The sequence below is a fragment of the Ascidiella aspersa genome, chromosome 2 (assembly GCF_963924565.1).
Source record: "Ascidiella aspersa chromosome 2, kaAscAspe10.2, whole genome shotgun sequence".
Lineage (NCBI taxonomy): Eukaryota > Metazoa > Chordata > Ascidiacea > Phlebobranchia > Ascidiidae > Ascidiella > Ascidiella aspersa.
The window spans coordinates 6,738,522-6,751,532 of record NC_139448.1 but is presented as its reverse complement, the minus strand read 5'-3'; the positions used below and the strand labels follow the sequence as shown (position 1 = coordinate 6,751,532).

Here is a 13,011-nt window from a genome sequence, read left to right as displayed (position 1 = left end):
AACTAAAATACCGTAGATATCTAACAATCCACTTTAGGGATGTCGTATATTCATTCATTCACAATGCATGGTTGGAAAATATTCCACCATATAATATTCCAACTTTACAATTTCCAGCTGGCGGCAATGTCAGTTTAAAAATTTGGTACTGCGCATGCGCACGTCGGACTCGGGGCTCGAGTAGTTTTACGTGGTCTTACTCTAGTCCCTAGCCAGAGTCCGACTCCAGCAAAACAAACCGACTCCTCGAGTTCCGAGACCCTATTCCGACTCCGCAGCCCTGATAGATACCACAGTATAAATAGCAACAAAAAACCTTGTGCTGTCTAGCACGACTTTAACAACTATTTTGTATGCCCTTGTATGTACTATACTGAAAATAGATATTAGAGAAGGTATGAAAAGGTGTTTTTATGCCAAAACCTTGCCATTCTTGAACCTAAAAGGTAAATTACACAAATATTTTGCAATAGCCATAGTATTTACTTTTTCACTGGCTTAATAATGATTTAAAAAGAAATATGCTTTAAATTCACTGATTTTGCTTGAAAATGGTGATTGTCACCCAACATATATCACTTCCACCTCACAACCGTTTTCAAGCCCTTCTTAACACAATAGATTGTATTTTGAAATATCAGCTACAAAGAATAAATTCAGTCTCATGAAATTATTTTAAAACTTAAACGAAATAACTTTTACAGGGACTGCTTCACAAACTATGGTTTGAAAACAAATCGGTTGAAAAAAAATGTTATAGGCTGTTACAGGTTCTAAGTCGGATCTAACAAATTGTACAACTCATTATTAACCAGATAAACTTATCAAAACTATAATATACCCACTGGCCATGAGTAAGAACAATCAGCAAAAGATAGTTATGCAGCACAACTAACGATTTAACTGAAATTGTCTAAAAAAAACATCGTCTAATGTATCATCTGTTCAAAAGCCAGTTAAACAGTAGTTGCCTTAAACAAAACAGCAGTTACTTTGTACAAAAAGCTCTACTGCATCTGCGCAGTGAAAAGTTCCTCTAAGATCAGATTCGTAGGCGCATGTCGTTTATTTCAAGTAGGCGAGATGACGAAAAACAAGTAGGCTATAGCAGTTACTGTTTTAGATTCAATAAAACAACAAACTTTCAAACTATAGTCCCATCGCAACATTTGGTTATTTTAAGAAATCAGTTCTCAAAACTCGGGTTACATAATGCAATATAATGATGTTAAGTTTTACATTTGGGGTCAATTTACTTCCTCAAAACACAAGTTGTTAAGCAAGGCAAAAATCGAGTTGTTACTTAAGATTCCTACTTTACGTTAGATTGGTAAATTTTGCTTCGTTTCAAAGGAATTACTAAAAATGTTTGTTAAAATGTGTGTAAAAAAATCATATTATTCTCAGTATTGTATGCATATTACCCGTGAAAGCCCAATCTAACTTAACTTAAGTAACGATTGCAACGGTATTTCTATTATACTATTATATATGGACGGAAGTAATTGTCTTGCCAATAACCCTTAGATTAACTATTAACCCCCTTCATCAAATCAACTGCACAGTGATTGACATATAGGCTAGGATAAAGCTAAATATTCGCCCACGCATATCTTTACAACGCAGCAGAGGCTATACGTCAACAGATTTCTTAGCAATACAGTATCCAGCAAGTTGCGAAATCAATTTTGAATTTTGATAAAAAGTCTGTTTCAATTTTGTTGTTTGTTCTTCTGTGGAATCCGTAACCCTTATGTTTATATATATAAGCTTGTTATTACCAAAGTTCAAACAAGTACTTTTTTTAGATTGAAGCTAACTAAGTTCCCTGCAGTTTTATCTACAGTCAGCAATAGCATTCTTTTTTACAGTTGTGACGGGGTTTCTTGCATATCGTTAGATTGGTTTGTTTCTTTTACACCTTGTTGTTGCTCATTAAACGTCAACGTCTCTGGGATTTTCGATTCTACAAAACAGTACACGTCAAAAAAACTATAGGAAACAAATATGAATATAAATTCATACTTCAATAGAGCATTACAAAATATTTCACTATGTGACATGGTTAGAAAAGTTTTAAGCAAACGTGTTGAACAAATGTTCTTTCGCTATGTTTAGATGTTGTTATAAAGATGAGGAAAATATTGTGAAAGGGCTAACCTTTCAGCACAGTCGTATAAAGATCCTGTGGGGGCGGCGGAAGCATATCATTAGCATGAGCCGATGTTGAGTTGCTCTTGTTGTCAGGATTCGAACTTTTTGTAGAACTTCCGGGAACGGGTTTCGTTTTTCCTATAGTACGAACAATAGAACAGGATAATATGGTCTGCTTAGGTTAGCGGTCTGCTTTAGGTTAGACGCTACCGTTTTTATAATTTTAAGTCGGGGGACAGTTGCGAATTTTCAAGTTGGAGCCAATTTTTGGCAAAGCAAGGGGAAAATTGTTAGCAAACTAATGAAAAAAATAAAAATATACTTATATTTTGCACCTTGACTTTGCGAAGCTTGCTAATGTATAGTGTCGAAGCACTTAAAACTGAACGTTTACATGTACCAATACACGCTATAGAGAAGAGGCATAACCTCAGTTCTTTCAGTTGTGCAAAATGCTTGGCCGGGAACATAGTTTCTGCAAAAAGTGCTTTTAAATGCAGTCTAGAAAATATACTATGCACTGCGTTGTACTAAGTTACTAAATCTTGGGTGGTTAATTGACTCACCTTTATGTACAGTGGTGTACAGTTCCTGTGGTGGTGGAAGTAGTACTTCATCAGTATTGAGCGATGATTTCTGCTCGACTCGAGGCTTGGAAATGGCCGTTGAACTTTCTAAAGTCCTAGATTTTGCCAGAATCGAATTGCCTGTTCAAAACGTAAGACATGACTCAAGGGACACCACTATTTGGTTTTGTAAGCATTGGCAAATAAAAGCTGTGCCTCTTAACATTCTTAATCTTTTTACATGACGTCACAAAACCTAGCGGCGCACTGGGCAATCGAAGCGATCTCTAATAAAAAATAAAGTAGGTATTATGAAAAACACGTATGTTTATTTGATACAATATTTTAAAACTTGCCCGCGGCGCACATGGGAACGTTTAATGATGCACCAATTCCCCGCTGCACACCGGTTAAGAAGCGCTGCCGTAATGTATGTTCTTATAGGTAAAAATCGAATAAGGTAAAAACAAATCTTTAGCATAGAGAAAAGCGCTACTTAGCGACACTAAAATTATGTTGGAATGAAACGTCTTGTGAACCCATGATGACATAAGGAAATGAGGCAACAGGTCAGTTGCAAGCATGGCAAAATTCCTTATTAGATCGATGGTAGGAAAAAAAATCTGGAATCGGTTTAAAATGATTCATTAACGTTAGAGTATTCAGAATTGGTGTACTACATACCTCAATACTGAGAAATTTATAATTGGATAGTCAATTAATTTACCTTTTTGCACGGTAGTGTAAAGATCCTGTGGCGGGGGAGGTAACATTTCATCACGAGTTGAAGATGACGATTGTTTTAGTTTTTGCTGGAAAATAGCAGCTGGACTTTCTGGAGGTGTCTTTGTTTTGTCTAAAGACGGATTACCACCAACAAATTAAACAGCCCCAAAAAATACCTCTTAAACAATTATATGGTAAACCGGAATTTGTAAAAATGTGTTTAAGTTAGTTATATAGGTTAGTTTTCAGTGTCTTTTAGTGTCTCCAAACACCATGTTATTGTAGTCTTTAGGTAAAGGGGTTAAATATTTTTAAAGTAATTATAGTTCTTATCGTAATTGGCACCACAATCATATTATTGACTTGTCGACCCGCTTCAAATTACAACTGTAGGTTAGCAAAATGTATTGTATGTTGGCTAACGATTTCCGCAAGAGTAGGATTATATTACACTCAGAAAGCTTAACCTTAGGTAGCAAACTAACTTACCATTCTGTACAGTCATGTAGAGATCTTGTGGTGGTGGAGGCAGTATACTATCAGGAGTAGGCGAAGGTAATTTCTCCCTAATTTTTTTAGGTTCGGATAAAGCCGTTGAACTTTCCCGGGCTGTTTTCCTATTATCTAGGGTAGGATTTCCTAAACAAATAAAACAAAACTAGCTCTTAGCGCACGCATTTTGACCTTAATTAACATAAACAAACGAAAAAAAGATGGATTATAACAACTTGCGAATTTTACAGTTTACAAGTATATAGAGCCATACTTAAGGTTTATAGTATATAGAGCAATATAAAGGTTTAAGTGTTCTGTCCACTTTTACCCAGTTATTTTAAGCAAGAACAGCAGAAGTGCTAACTAACCTGCCATTGACGTATATAAAGAATCGTTGACGTCAGGAACCTTCACCACTTCTTCTGGCAGTTTTGCGATATCATATATGGAGCTGTACTGATCGCCTAACGGTGGTTCCCCTCCGTTGCTAACAGACGGTTGGTCGATGGCTGCGTAGCTTGGTTCGGGTTCCACTTTGATAGTTGTCTCAATTACGGCATATTCAGCTCCTTGCGCCTTTCCTTGCTGTTTTGGCCTGGGCGGAGTTGGTAAATTGGTTAGGGAAGGTAAAGCTGTATTTACTTTCGAATAGACGCCGTCGTCTTCTTCTCGTTTCGATTCCATAATTTCGTTGATTTTTGCGTACGCTATGTCTTCTTCTGGTTCAGCGTTTGGAGAGGTGGAAGCGTTAGACTTTTCCGAACCTTCGATGGTGTTAACCCTCTTATCGTTCACATATTGCACTTTGGGCTCTATAAATGTTATTAAAAGATACTTATAGTTATCTTCAGTAAATACAATAAAATTGCACAGCAAATCTACACCATAAATGTGAAGTAAATAGGCTTAGTTGTTTTCAGTATATTGACCCCTAACACAACACATTACATTAAATGTAAATTTGTAAAGATTAGGGTTACAATTGTCAAATGAATAAAGTCGTTAAAAAATATTATGAAATAAGCACACCTGCAGGCGTTGATGCAGCAGGCTCATTGTTCGCAGGTTTGTCCTTTCCTTTTCTTAAAAACGGAAAGTTAACTTTAATAATGATATAGATTAAGGTTTCTTAACCTTTTCTATTGTGGACCGCCTAAATGTAATTAATATATTACGAGCATACCAAGCTTTAAATCATTTCAATCACCTTTTACAAACACACCCAATTGTTAGTGTGACAACTAGCAACAGAACGAAGCCACCCGCTGAAGAAGCTGCTATTATGACCATGTTGGACGATTCTTTCGAAGAAGCTTCAACAATTGTCTTTGTAGTGGCTTTGCAAATTTCAAAATACAATAATTAAAAGACTTACTTGAATAAGGCCTAAACCGTATTAAAAATTGGGCGCTGGTCTAAAATTCGACCACAATTATTAAATCAACGCTAAATATTTGGGTTAGTGTGCGGGTAGCGTTTTGGTGTGGTTGGGAGAAATACTATTTCATTCATTATTTAATAGTAATACCTGACCCACCGAAATAAAATCTGCTAACCCGAACACTATCTCAAATATTGTGTATTGCGCTAGAATTCTTGACCAGTACCAAAAATGGTATTCCTACATAATTTGTTTTCTTGTTTTTTGAAGAATTTTTTTCATGCCTCAAGCCAAGTAACTAAATGCGTTCACTATACCTTCTTTCGTTGATGTTGGTTTGGATGTCGAATCTAGCAAACTGATAGTTGCTTGTTCTGAACGAAATTTGATCACAGTTATTGTAAAACTAAATTAATACAAGGTAAACTTTGATAAAAGCGCTAATGAAACGTTGTACAATCGCGTTAAATTTGTTCACCATAAATTAAATGACAGCTCCAAAAATGGGGCGAAGTAGGGATTTGAGGGCGTGAAGAATACATTTTAAGTTACATAAAACTGGAAAATAGATTAGCAATGCTTTCTTGCCATTGTTTAATATAAAAATTACAAGGTTTCTGTGTTTTTTAAGAAAAACGTACAGTATCGTGTTAGGGGAAGTTCCTGATTTTAGCAATTTCAGTGTGATAACTTTGGGGTGTCTGCGGAGCCCCTAAATGTTGCCCAATTGTTTTAAAAACTTTCGAAACTCATTTTTATGTGACACATATTGGGAAATCAAGCAGAACACATAAATTTTCAAAAAAGGTTAAATATGAACAACCCTAGTGGCCACTGATCAAAAAGTTGAAACGCACTGGTTTAACGCTTAACGTTATCCCGAACATATACGCAAAGTGTTTATGGGGAATTCTACTATGTTTGTATCACGAACAACGCCTAAACCTATGGAACGTTATTAGCGAAAGAGGAAGCTATTATTCCCTATGACTTCTTTTAACAAAGCTATTAACCCATGTCATGTTTAAAAGTTGCCTTTCCATTTGTCGAAAAGGAATGATGTAATGTGTCACAAGGAAGGTTAATAGTAAGCGTAAAAGCAGTAAAAAATGAGGAAAATTAGCGTTTTTGTTTTGGAAAACATTTAATCCCCCCTCTCACATCAACCCATAATTAAAATAGAATGAATCAAAGCAATATGATTACGTGTTTATTAAAGTTAGTAGATCATCTATCAAACCTTTGCCAGTTGAAACGACAGCCGAGGAGGTAAGCACCTGACCAGCTGTTGTTGTGCTGACTAACGACGTTGTTGAACTGACGCTGTGTGCTGTGCTAGGTAAAGCGGTTGTCGTTTGTAGCGTGGAGGCTATGGTCGTTGGTAACGGAGAAGTCAAAGCAGATTCGCTGGTTGTTGGCGTTTCTGCAAATTTATTGAATTTAAAAACAAATTTGATCAACTAAGGATAGTTTGAACTGGAATGGTGGGCGGACCTAATTTTAAGTAATATTTTATTACTTGACAATTCAGCCGTATTTCAAACTTAGAAATATTTCAAAGTCTAAGACAAGTCGGTTATCCCAAGAGACAAAATTGAGTTAAGAAATTTTTATTCCCGTACGTTAAGTTCAACGAATTTAATGACTTAAATCAGTAAAACACTCCATAGTTTTAAATTATAAATATGTATCATGATTGACATTATTGGACTACATATGCATCAAGTTTTTTAATTGAATATTCACAAGAGATATTGCCCCAGAAATCATTTAATATACTTTTAAAGGTAACACTAAATATAAACTTCCAAAAAGTTCGTTTCACCTATATATAGAAATGAAAAAAGCAAAGTATTACTTTATCACCTAAATATTCGTGAATATTACGCACTATTCGTAAAATATGTCTGCTCTATTGCGCCAAAGAACATGTGACAGTAATACTAGACAAATTTTTCAGTAATCATTCTTTACATAATTCATAAATTCCGCAACATTAATTAATTAACTTTAATGCCTTTTTAAATGACGGGTTTAAGGATTGTATTTCAAATACATAACTATAGGTGTTATAATTTAATTTATTTAAGGACAGTGTATTTGCATATATCGATTCTCAGTTTGTAAACACGATCTCTAAAATATGTGTTTTTTGTTTCGACTTAGTATTTACAAATTTACGTCGCTGTATCGCAAGGAAATATAAGTTAATAAGTACAGTTTTAGTTCTCCTTAAACTTACCAACAGTTCTCTGGCAAATGTACCCACAACTTGTACCGCAAGGAAAGTCATACCACAATAAATTGGTACTCCAGGAAATACCCATGGTGACGCAACTCTCATCAACAACAGTATTTCCTCCGTTGTCAGGTTGCTGATTTCCCCATGACGTATAAACCAAAGCTGTCCCATCCAACCATCGAAACTCACCGCCACTTGCGATCCGCTTCAAACCGATGTAAAATCCCTTCTTTTGAACTGGAAATGTATTAGAGCATTGGTTGGCAAAATAACCCCACTGAAATGTCCGAATCGGCAAAAAATATGCCACTTATTTATTGTTAATTTACGGTTTACGCTTTAATACGCGTCATAACTACTTTTTGGCAGTTATGAAAATTGTACTTGTACTAAACAATAGGAATTGATTCACTTAGGTTGGTAACTATAAGTCTGAAACTAAACTGATTCAATATAAATTAATAAGGCATTTAATAGAAGTACAGTGTGGGTCGCGACCTCTTGTGTGACAAACTACACTACTAGATTTAAACGTGAAACGTTACGTTGTTAATTCGTATTACCGGTCAAATTTTTGAGGAACGTTTGAATATTTGACGAGTCGACTTTAGCAAGTGTCGCATTCATTCCAGCACAAACAGAACGCGATCCATTAAAGTTTGTAGATTCATTAACGGCAACGTAATATTCCAAGTTGTCTAACTTGTGCCAAGTGACGGCCAATGCATAATGCATAAAAATAGGGCACAGCAATAGAATAACACTTATCGTCATTTCCTATAACAAAACTAAACTAACTAACACCTGTTAGTCCTACTTAAATTATGTGATGCACTATAAATGTCGAATCGCTGTTATATTATAATTTAGGGGTTGTTGCAAAAATCCGTATGTTTCAATAGTTACAACAGCAAGTGTTAATCTATATTTATATTATTATTCTTTACCAACTAATCCAGGGGTTCTTTACTGGGGTCCATGAACGACATATGAAAATCTTTAATAGTTAATTGGATTGAATTTTTGAAAGAAGATAATTTAAATGAAACAACGCTTTGGCGTCTTTTTTATAATGTATTTCGACTTTACCTCTGTTTCACAGTTTTTGGACTGAAAATTACAAATTCCCTGAACCACTTGATTTATGACGAACATTTTTACGCCATCTCTAAAATTTTCATGTCTACCCTGCTCCACGCAAACTAAAAAAAGTGTTTTCTGAGTTTGCAATGAAAAAATAACCCCTGGCCTGAACTAAAACTTTACTTATCTTTTAGCATGCAATCAGATAAACAGAAGTTGCTTTATTAAAACAGCTTCACTGCTTGTTGTAAGGTTCCTCGTAAATGGCGATGTAGGCGCTTGCGGATATTTGTTTTAAGTGGGAGGTTACTGACGCAATATGATGCAGGTTTGTCAGTCTCGTGCGACCTCGTGTTGTTGCCATCTGCTGAATTAACATTCCACAAATTGCTTGCTAATTTGCTTCCAGTGATTCTGTGTTGAACACGCTTCATAGATAAACAACCCGGAATCTTTTCATAAATTTAAAAGCGAATAAAACATTTTCTGAACAACACGAACCAATCCGAAATAAACAATTCATCCAAAATTATCAACATCACATTGTGTCATTATGGTATAAAGGTATTTTTACCAACCTACCTTTACTTAAATTGAAAAGCCGAATATGTTATTTAAAATACCTTAGCTGATTCCTCTGTTAATTGAAGGGTTCCTTATTGCGATAATTTTTTGCAAGCGTGCTAAACTGCGATTTTTAGACGTGCCGTCATAAGCTACGTCAAAACGTGACTTCACAAATTGACATTTTAACGTTACGTTATAGCGAACATCACACATTTAATTTATTTCGGTGAAGTTTCTAGGTTTACGGAAGTATTTATTTCAATGCAAGCTACACGTTATAAAGATGCTATTGATTTGCACAGAACGGCGAAACACGTTTATAACTTTTGACTTGCCAAAATTACATTTTTGAGGACGCGATGAGAAGTAGAGCGCCTTTGTACTGTATCCACTTGCCTTCATGGTATTAAGTACTTTACCTAAATCATATTAGCAAATACGTTATTTACAAACCTTTGCTGCTTCCTGTATTAAGTGAATGGTTCCTCATTGCGACGTATTTTGCAAGCGTGCTGGACTGCGACTTTACGATGATACACTTTCCGGCTCTGCTAACAATGACTCACCATACCATCACCTTTAATGTATAATGTTGCAATAAACTATCAATTCTAGTTCCCTTAACCACAGCTTCCAATTTGAACAACCTGGCAGTTGTAATAATGTAAAGTACATGCTTTACCATCAGCAGCGGTGTATTGGTATTTTTTTATTCTTCTTTTGCGATCAACTCATCGTGACGTTCCATTCTTACCATAACGAGATAAATCCAGCAGCATATGTTGTCATATTTTCCTGTTTGAAATGCACCCATCAGGTTGAGCCTTATGATAAAAAATGGCCTTAAATGAATAAATTGAGTTTTAGGAAGGTAGGATTCGCTAGTTTTGAAACGAAAACCAATTGACCAAAGCCTAAACAATGATAGGCTTATTCTTTTATTTCTTAACCTTGTTTTGTATAGACCCAAAGTTTTGATTTATTACCCCTGTTATGACTTGGTCTTTGCCTAAAATGCTAAATTTGCGAAAGATAAAACATATGGATGTGTAAGGTATGTTCGCATAAGAAAAAATAAATTAAAACTATTGGTGATAATAAGCCGGATAAGCTCGGAACGACGTTAAAAATCGGTTTCTTAATGTTATCTGTTTACTTGCTTTGTCTCTAATTTCTCATGCGCGCTTCGGTGAGAAAAGTATTCTTCGTTCGTCTAAGAAAATTATCCGACATTCAACCATGATTATAAGATTGTTATTTTGGTTTTATTTTCTTGCCAACCTAAGGCGTAACACGCTACGATCAAATTTTATGCACCACGGCAAGGTACATTTAAGCATTGTGGCAAGTTTTGTTTGTCAGAATTCTAAACTAACACCACTACAATGATAATACAAGAAGGCGCGCATGGTAATCTTATGGTTGCCTCCTATATATTGTTTTAATATTATGTATACCTACACTGCTTTCAACAAGCTTTCCCTCCATAAACAAGCGCTAAGTCAGCAAGTCCAAACGCTGAATAGTGTGGGGTGTTTTTGCATGAAAAGTGTACCGCCAAATTGCTATACGTATGTGGATAATTACTATTATTGGCAGCTTTCTAAACAGTTCCAAATTTTTAATCTTTAATATATATGAGGGGAGAAATTATTATGTTTTGCGGTAATCCCAAACGCGAACTGTAGTCCAAACAAAAAACTCGCTTTTATTTTAATGTTGCCTAAAATATTCAATGTTTTAAGACCATTACAGTCAAATAAACTCATAAAATTTAAGGAAAGCAAACACAACACTTTATCCCATGATTTTAGGCTTTGGGAATATCAAAGTGAACTTTGTTTTTTTGGTTTCTTAGAGTTAGTGTTTTCAAATAAAACAAATTCATTACTTGGCTCTAACAACCAGTTAATATGCGCACAAACAACACATATGAGTGCTACCATTCCAAATCACTCATTTCCTGGTAGAGGTTTGTTGTAGTTGGCATGCGTGGGAGATAGACGATTTTAAAACTCTGTTGATCTCTGCATTGTTTTCAAAGTGCCATACACATAGCTGTTAAAGTATAATGTGCGACATCTTTTTCTAGGTTCAAGAAAAGAAACAATTTATTACACAATTTTTTAATAATTTTGAATTTAAATATATGTCACATTTTAACAGAATAATGTTCGTTCTAAAGCATCCAACATTAAGGCATATCAGCCATATAATACGTTATAAACAAATAATTCAGCGTTTTATGTTTGGAAAGTGTGACCACAACAATAAGCAAACGCTGAGGCCAGAACAAACCCTTTCCATTCTATTTTGTTTTTTCGTGGATGTTCCTCACGTATACAAATGTGTTTATGACGAATCAAGAAGACGACAGAAAATGTGATACCCCCACCCCCCCCCCCCCCCTCCAAATAAAAATAGATATGCCCAAATCTCTAATATAGTTTTTCAAATGTCCTGCAACGATGTTTGGTTTGTCCTAAGTGGAATAATATAATATATTCCCATCGATAAACCAAATTTAATCATTGCAAAGCTGTTTTGAAGTTGAAGTCAAACAAAATTAATAACTACGCGTTTAGAGTTTTGTTAGGCGTGATTGACCGCATATGCATAATACTGCGCGGTAGTTGGACGCCGGCTGAACATTTTACGGCTGTAACAAGCAGAAACGCGATTGTTGTTAATCTTTACCGCCTCTAGCGTTAGTACGAAAAAAAATAATTAAACACTTAGCGGCCATTCCTTTTCGGTGCTTTTAATTGCTTGGTCAGTGGGGTCTAAACTTGATTTAGCTTGCCTATAGATAAGTACCGAACATATATTCCTATGTGGACAACTTTCACGTTTTGATGGTTTAGTTTATTTTGATTTTGGAGAAAATGCAGCCAAATTGCATTTCACTTATTTTGGTGTATCAATCTTCTTTGGGCAGCTTAACTACGTGTTATGTTCATGTTTGCGAAATTAAATCCTTTACGTTAAGTTTAGGTTTTAGTGTAGCTGCGCTTCATTCAACATGAAGTATCTTGAATAACATGCATCACAAATAAACCTACACAAACAAAATGCATTTTATTGTGGAGAAAATATGGCGCTGATTATAGGTGCATACGACTATTTTGCATTTCTTGTTAGTACAGTTATGCGGTGAGTACACAATTGTCCTATTCAATAATCGATGATGTACGGCTGCTCAGTTAACACATACGGAAATAGTTGTAATGGTACCAGAATGTGGTTATGGCGTATTTTAACATGCACAAGAGCGTTTGACTAACAGCCGCTGGGATGATCTTGTTACTGTTTAGAATTTGAAAAGTAGATATCATCAGCTTTATATTTGCAAAGCAAAATAAGTAAAATAGGGTGTTTAACAAAAAACAATGTGTCAATAATGCAACTTTCCATAGTATTGCTAGCGAAATATCAGTTATGAAATACAAATATTTATCTAGGACAGCGCAAAAACGCCAACCTTTCTTCTAAATATTGCCCGTTTAAAAGGAAATCTATTTTTAATAAGCTCAAAGTTTGAATTACAATATATAGTAAACTACACCTCCCCCCCCCCCCCAAATAAAAATAGATGTGCCCAAATCTCTAATATAGTTTTTCAAATGTCCTGCAACGATGTTTTGTTTGTCCTAAGTGGAATAATATAATATGTTCCCATAGATAAACCAAATTTAATCATTGCAAAGCTGTTTTGAAGTTGAAGTCAAACAAAATTAATAACTACGCGTTTAGAGTTTTGTTAGGCGTGATTGACCGCATATGCATAATACTGCGCG

General features: G+C 35.2%; 1 protein-coding gene across 1 annotated transcript; it reads right to left on the bottom strand.

Annotated features, from left to right (window-relative positions):
- Positions 1–1,059: 1,059 nt before the first annotated feature.
- Positions 1,060–8,737, bottom strand: LOC146163335 (uncharacterized). Its single transcript, XM_083382279.1, has 12 exons — positions 8,128–8,737; positions 7,565–7,801; positions 6,563–6,745; positions 5,640–5,696; positions 5,149–5,278; positions 4,971–5,023; positions 4,310–4,753; positions 3,936–4,085; positions 3,448–3,576; positions 2,721–2,861; positions 2,161–2,292; positions 1,060–1,966 (listed from the first exon to the last, which is right to left on the bottom strand). Exons 1-12 carry the CDS (start codon positions 8,336–8,338, stop codon positions 1,866–1,868), a joined length of 1,968 nt encoding a protein of 655 aa, XP_083238405.1. The 5' UTR covers positions 8,339–8,737; the 3' UTR covers positions 1,060–1,865.
- Positions 8,738–13,011: the final 4,274 nt, after the last annotated feature.

What these genes read in the sequence shown, in the direction of transcription:
- LOC146163335 (XM_083382279.1), bottom strand. Translation starts at nt 8,338, where the DNA reads ATGACGATAAGTGTTATTCTATTGCTGTGCCCTATTTTTATGCATTAT. An exon ending in TGCTGCATCAACGCCTGCAG is followed by an intron (nt 4,754 to 4,970) that starts GTGTGCTTATTT and finishes TAACATTTATAG; the next exon opens with AGCCCAAAGTGCAATATGTG. An exon ending in TTACACTACCGTGCAAAAAG is followed by an intron (nt 2,862 to 3,447) that starts GTAAATTAATTG and finishes CGTTTTGAACAG; the next exon opens with GCAATTCGATTCTGGCAAAA.